This window comes from Panicum hallii, chromosome 6, assembly GCF_002211085.1.
Source record: "Panicum hallii strain FIL2 chromosome 6, PHallii_v3.1, whole genome shotgun sequence".
Taxonomy (NCBI): Eukaryota; Viridiplantae; Streptophyta; class Magnoliopsida; order Poales; family Poaceae; genus Panicum; species Panicum hallii.
The window spans coordinates 26,013,971-26,021,073 of NC_038047.1; the positions used below are offsets into that span (position 1 = coordinate 26,013,971).

Consider the following 7,103-nt stretch of genomic DNA (forward strand, 5'->3'; position numbering starts at 1 on the left):
TTTTTGTTTACAACTGTTGAACAATCCGGAAGCCCTTACCCAACATGTCGAATAGGATAATTGAACATTTACGGGGGTCGGATATCTATTTATGTTTGGCTTGGGGGATGAAGTTCTGTGGTTGGGTTGCTCCCCCACTTTATCTTAGCCATTGATCCGCTATATGTAGCATAGATCTCAAACACTGAAAAATATGCAAGCTAACTTCCTGCGGAAGATGAATAGGAAATCTGGTTGTGAATCAACCTTAGCAATTGGACTTATATTCATCTTCATAATTAATCACAGGGTATCTGTTTGGCCCACAGTGTCGACAACAATAATTCTTTGGGGGTATGTGTAGCTCAATCACATCTCTCCCTAACGACGACTCTGATCGCGTGGGTCTGCATTCGATTGGGCAAGAAGAGCAGCTGCCTGGGCCTTGTCCGCGTTGTGCAATCTTGCTTTGAACATGCCGAACTCCGCTGACGCCCGGAGCCTCACCTTGCGGCGGCTTCCATCCGCGGTTTCATTGCCCGGGTTCCCCAGCGTAAACCCCGCGTGATGCGCCACGTACTGCGCGTCCACGATGCCGATCTGCTCCTCAGGCTCCTGCACGCGCGCAATTTATTAAGTTATCTACAGCCACAGATGGACAGAACAGCACAGGCGATGGTGATCGAGTTGGTTCTCACGTCGACGCATCTCCAGAAGTTCCAGTCGAGACCCCAGCCATGGACGAGGTCGTTCTGTATCATGTGCCAGACGCACGCCCATGCCTCCCTCGTGAAGACGGGCCCGTTCACCTCCACGAACGCGCTGCACGGCCGCTTGTGCAAGTCGGTACTGCACTTCCCGGCAGACGTCGACCTGTCCACAGAAATTTGTAGACCCCTTTCAGTAATGGATTGGTTAGCAGCTTCGTTCCATGACACATGGAATGATCAATGCATCGAATTAGCAATCTGGAGCATAAGATGCCAGTAGCTAGCTAGCTAATAAAACACTTACGTGTGTATCTCGGTGTCGTTCCTCCTGACGTTGATGTCGTAGGTCTTCACCCCCCGGGTGATGTCCATGCCGGGCTGCGAGATCTCCAGCCCGTGCCTCCTCACAATCTTGATGTATTCCTCCGCGTCGAAGGTCTCGGAGCCGAGGTCCTGGTCCCAGATGAAGATGTACTCATACGGCGCCACGATGCTTGGGTGCATGAACCTCTTGGCGTACCACCTACATTAGTGCGCATTTCATCACACCATTGTTGTTCAGTGTCAGGTAACCATGATCAAGCACAATGAGATACATTGATGAACTAGCATCGGTGGCGTAGTTGCGTGTATGCACCAACATACTGGTAGCAGCTCCATCCTCACCATTTGGCCTGCTTCCTGGCGCTGACATGGACGGCCTGCTTGGACCACTCGAACTCGTCCCACTCCGTTGTCCGCCCGTCATAGTGGAATAGCATCACGTCGAAATTTTCCGAGAACTGCATGATAATCGATATAGCATTCGCGAGGCAGTATCCATGATATTGTTCAGTTTACAGATCATTGAAAATAATCTGGGAACATAACAAGAAATTAATTACTTCCCACCTTGCGAACAGTGGCGTTGACGTTGACCTTGTCACTGTAACCAACCGTCAGCACCAAAAGGTACTTGCGAGTTGGGGTGTCCTGCTCATTGATCCCACAAGTTCAATCAGATAAGAGACGCCATAGCTAGGAAACACTCAATTCAGTAAGTGTGGAACGACGGTGAAATAATCAGCAACCTCTCGCGGGTGTCCCCACAGCCGGCGCATGTGAAGATCAGACTCTCGAACTACGACGTTTGGTGGTAGCCTCTCTGCGCCTTTCGGCTTTGCCGGTGCAACAACCTTCTGCAGCAAAAAATAAGGAGAAAAATTAAGCATATTAAGTGTTGACTGTCTGACGCTTGTATAACTGGATTCTTTCAATTTCAGCATAACGTGCTGAATACCGATGCGTATATATAGGAAACAGTTGAACTGTCAACAAGTTCAGAGTTGTACCTGTGAAGTGGCATTTGACTGCAGGAGTGGAGTCCTGTCCACAGTAGAAGTGTCGTTTCTGATCTGCGTCGAGAATCTGCCAAGTACGTAGCTGGCAACGAAGGTGCAGTTCCCGTCACCAAAGCTGAACGGGAATACCTTTGGTGTGATTTGTACAGGAAAAGAAACGCCGATGAAGAATCCGATTGCTGCCGCAGACAAAACCGCAAGGAGTGGATTTAGTTTCATTCTGACTATTCCCTAGGAAGATCAGAAGAAGAAGATGTTAGTCTTGCTAGTCCAAAATAAAAGATAGAATCAATTGGGCAAAAGTTGAATTAACATGATGGCTAAAATTAACTGAGGCACTAAGTATGATTATGAGTAAGTATTTGTTAAACAAAATGATTATGATGTAAGTAAGCACATCCCACATGGTGGGAGCAAAGGTGCTGAGCTATATAAGCGGTCTTCTAAAGTGGGTGGTACATCAGATTTTTAATAAGCATTTTATCTCGTTATCTGCTGAAAATTCAGACATGCAACATATTGCAGCAACTACTATGAAGATTATTATTTTTGACAGAAAGGTTTACCTGAAAAACGGAAAATAAAAGGCAAGGGGTTGAAATTATCCAACTCCAAAGAAAAATACTTTTGATGAGTTTAAGACTTACAATCATAGACGAAGTAACGCTCAGGTTGTCCACGGTATGTGAGACCTGGTAGATGAGAGAATCTCAGAACTTCAGAGCTGCATCCAGGTCCTGTACACCCCTTTATACTAGCATCCTGAAATTGTTCATTCTGACGACTTGGGTGGGTCATAAAGGAGTAGTGAAGTAGCAATAGTACTCGGCTTTCTCATGGTAGCTTGTACAGTAAAAAAGGGTTGCCTTAGACTAGCATTAAGAGATGTTCCTTTTCAGCATTCAGCATTTTTTTTGAAGGGGAGCATTCAGCATATATATTGCTGAGCTACTCACTGTAATAAACTACTTGTTACGCGGTCAATGTTCAAGATGGTACAAAACGTAGAAGAGTGAAAGGGAGGAGGTGTATAATTAGCCCCGTCGTAGATACACGCATAGTTCCACTTCCAAGGATCATGATGCAGACTCCGGCCATCCATTGATGACTAGGTCTTGAGCCCCGTACGTGTTTGCTGATCTATGAAGTAAGTGCTGCACTTTTTTGACAGTAGTGCTTGAGGATGGCAATGACAGGCACAAGCTCCAAGGTCAACATGCCTGCCCTGGTTCCTTTGTCACTCCTGTACACTCCAAGGTATGTTTGCTGACAGTGGCGGACCTAGGGATAGATTAGAGCCCGAGCTACTTCTTCCTATAACCGGCACAAGTGTATTACAAACACAGACAGTCAAGTTTGAACAGTATTTTCCTAGACGGAAAACGGTAGACGAACGGCGAGGGGCCGTTTAGGGTTTAGACGGGTTTAGACGTGTTTAAACGGGAATTAAACAGCCTAAACGGTTTGCTACTGTAGCACGATTTCAGCAAGATTAAAGAGGACTTTACTGACCTTTTGTGAAGTAAACTTGAAGCTTTTGATTTTGATATCCTCCCAAGTTGAGATATGTGCCTGAAAAAGAAGGAGCAGCTATTAGAGTATGGTGAAGAACTATAGAAGTGTAGATAATAGTGCATTACAGACAGCATATGAACAAGAACAAGATTAAATAGTAGAATACATTAAACATGCTCAATTCAGCTCCAAAATCAGCAAATGACAGAAAATAATATAGCACCGCAAATAAGTGATAAGCACAAACATAGATAGTTCTTACAAACCAAGCACCACAAATAGATTCTTACAAACAAAGAAATAGTTCATAAGTTCGGTAGGTAGAGATTAATAGATAGTGGTAATATGGAATTATGGATGATGGTCAAAGCCTCTAGCTTAACACATCATCCGTCATTGTCTTCCTCCCCCTCTAGCTCATAATCAATTGTGATCACAACATCTTGGTCCGACTCAAAGTCAATATCTTCCTCATTTATTGGCTCTCCATCAGTTTCGGACAAGGGCTCTTCTTCAATCTCTCTTTCCATAGCTAATCTTGCACTCCTACGAAGTTTTGTGACCTCATCAGGACCACACGTCTCAGCAATTAATCTCCATGTGAGACCTGTTACAGGGTCAACATCAGATCCCACTTCATCTGCACCTTGGGCCATCCATCCTTGAGCAAAGGTTGCTTCGGTTGCTACAAGCGGGTCCGCTCTTTTGTTGTTTTGAGCTTTATTTTTCCTCTTTGCATGAAGATGATTGAATCTAACATAGACAAGTTGTTCAACCCTCTCACATGTGAGCCTATTCCTTTTCTTTGTATGGATCTACAATATATCAAATTCATTGAGCTGCAATTAGTGTTGCTAAAAAAATATGACACATGCTGAAATGATCAACTAAATTTTTGTAGACTTACTCTTTCAAAACAGCTCCAATTCCTTTCACAACCCGAGGCACTTGATGTTAAAGAGAGGATTCTAATAGCAAACTTTTGCAGTGTTGGAACTTGTGTTCCATAATTTGCCCACCACTTAGCTGCACAAGAAAAATACTTAATATTTATACAACAAGGCTAAGCAGCCAACTACCAAATTTGATGCAAATAACTTAAATATCTGGACTGAAATTATAATCCTTGCAGCCCAACTGAGCTACATTTTTACCAAAATGTCCAACTTTATCTTTGAACTTATGGAAGTCTTCATTGAGCACTTGAGTTTGCTTGTCATAGTCACGATGGTAGAATGTTTCAACAGCAGCAAAAAACCCATCTATGACATCCTCATTGTGAAAGATAGAGGGCTTGCTGTAGCTATAGTAAGGGTTTAAGCAATATGCAGCCATGTGAATAGGACAGTCCAACCGTTTCTTCATTTTTTCATCCACATTTTCTATTATGCTCTTGTACAAACCAGTCCCATTCTTGTCCATATTTCCAACAGCTATTCTAATTTCTTCCTTAGCCTTAAGAATTTCACCATAAAGCCAAGGCATTGATGGTTTAGTATCTCCATCAACCATGCGAAGAACGTTAACTAACGGCTCAAATACTCTTAAGCAAAGAGAAACACCATTCCAAAAACTAGACTTCACTAATGTGGCTATAGCTTGTACACCTTTGGCACTTTTCTTGACATGTCTAATTTTCTCCCATTCCTCGCTTTGGGACATCATCCTTAGCTGATCTTTCTTCTCATACAAGCTTTGCAAAGTGAGAAAAGCGGAAGCAAATCTGGTCACACCGGGCCTAACAATGTCTCTTTTCTTTGTGAATTTCCTCATTAGAGACAATGTCTTGTGGTGGGCATAAATAAAGATGGTTAGACTTTTTGCTGAATCAAGTGTGTTCTTGAACTTTCTCATCTTCCCAATTCCTTCAAGCACTAGGTTTATAGTGTGGGTTGCACATGAAGTCCAAAATAGATTGGGTCTCTTGACATAAAGCATATCCTTTGCTGCCATATTGTTTGCAGCATTGTCTGTGACCACTTGCACAATGTGCTTCTTGCCATCCCCAAACTTCTCAATAAAGTTGTCCACGAACTCAAAAATGAATTCCCCTGTGTGTGACTCAGCTGAGAGTTCCTTTGACTGAACAAAAGATGTTCCAATGCAACAATTAATACACAAGTTCATTATACTCCTCCTCTTTTGATCAATCCATGCATCAGTCATAAGAGAGCACCCAGTTCTTTTCCATTCTTCTGCTTGATCTTTAACTATCTTTTTTGTATCCTCTACTTCCTCATGTAGTAGCTTCTCCCGCAGCTCATGTTGATAAGGCTTCTTTGCACCTGGACCAAAGCGGCTAGCAGCTTCCAACACTTGATCAAACTCATCACAATTTATTGTGTTGAAAGGTATTCCTGAAATTAAAGTACAAGGGTATTTCTTTCAAAATGCAGCAAACAAGATACTTAAATAGTTAAATATAACAACATCCAGCAAATATTTATCCATTTACCTTACACATAAATCCACCTTGCAATATATCTCTTCAACTTGTGCAGCCTTTCTTTCATTATATGTTCTGAAATTTTTTGCTGGTGAAGGTTTCTTTGATTGGAACCCAAAGAACTAGAGTCAAGAGAGTTTGTGAATTTATCCATAGGACCCACTGCCCGTGGTTGAGAGCTGCCAAGATCATCAAGACCCGTGCCATCATCTGTGTCCATCTCATTCGCAACAGCATCTATGACATCTTGTTTTTCTAATAGCCTAGCAATTTTAGCTTTTCTTGAGTCTCCAATAGCTTTCTTGCACTTCTCTCTATCCTCCGGAGTTGCATTGGGGCATGATCGGACTTGGCCTTTTATGCTAGCAATATGTAGCTTGAGCCTATAAATCCCTGCCTTCACAACCATAGGACATAGCTTGCACTTTATCACATTCAAATCAGCTGGATTAACAAGGGTTCCATACTCCCACCCTATGTCTTCTGAATTCCTTTTAACTGCTGGCTTGTCCACTGGATTAGGGCTACATGGATTCGAGGCAGCAGATGACATCCTGCAGGTTGCATGCAAGCAATAGGAGCAAGAACATCAAGACATGCTATGAGCTAGTATGCAATTATACAAATATAGGGTTCTTATTAGTTATTACAAATATAGGTCATAATTTTTTAAAGGACTTCTGGTACAACCATCTAAGTGGCCTCTGTTTTCCAGTTACATCTACTCCAAAAAAAGAAGAATTTTCAGAGTTGACTATAGGATCATGAGAAACATTTACCATGGTTTGCTGTTGATATTACAATTGCAAAATGGAAAAGTAATGCTTAGACTTAAGGCTGTACTGAGCAGGTGAAAACTTAACAAATTTAGTTCAGAATTTTCAAATTCGACTTAGTCGAACCTTCATTTTCTAACTATGAGATGACATATAATTTGTGAGTACAGCACCAATGCTTGAATATATGCTAGAGTCTCTCTTTTTCTGAGAGAACAGAATATGAATTGTTTGATCACTAGTTCCATCAAGAAGACAAAGTTTGGCTACTGAAAACGGCCATTTTGTATCTCTATCTCTGCAGTCGGAGTCTTGAAAGTGCATCTAGGCCTAATGA

At 42.3% G+C, this 7,103-nt stretch overlaps 2 protein-coding genes across 3 annotated transcripts; both read right to left on the bottom strand.

The window, feature by feature from the left end:
• Positions 1 to 234: 234 nt before the first annotated feature.
• Positions 235 to 2,735, bottom strand: LOC112897277. 2 transcript variants are annotated; one of them, XM_025965549.1, is made up of 8 exons: positions 2,677 to 2,735; positions 2,021 to 2,260; positions 1,760 to 1,864; positions 1,581 to 1,661; positions 1,356 to 1,471; positions 994 to 1,212; positions 678 to 852; positions 235 to 594 (listed from the first exon to the last, which is right to left on the bottom strand). In XM_025965549.1, exons 1-8 carry the CDS (start codon positions 2,680 to 2,682, stop codon positions 361 to 363), a joined length of 1,176 nt encoding a protein of 391 aa, XP_025821334.1. In that variant the 5' UTR covers positions 2,683 to 2,735; the 3' UTR covers positions 235 to 360. The 2 variants fall into 2 exon arrangements, with proteins under 2 accessions (XP_025821334.1, XP_025821333.1); XM_025965548.1 differs by having other exon boundaries at positions 1,760 to 1,867.
• Positions 2,736 to 4,642: 1,907 nt separating this feature from the next.
• Positions 4,643 to 6,543, bottom strand: LOC112898178. Its single transcript, XM_025966556.1, has 2 exons — positions 6,150 to 6,543; positions 4,643 to 5,901 (listed from the first exon to the last, which is right to left on the bottom strand). The coding sequence occupies exons 1-2, from the start codon at positions 6,541 to 6,543 to the stop codon at positions 4,643 to 4,645; spliced, it is 1,653 nt and encodes a 550-aa protein (XP_025822341.1).
• Between the last annotated feature and the right edge of the window lie 560 nt (positions 6,544 to 7,103).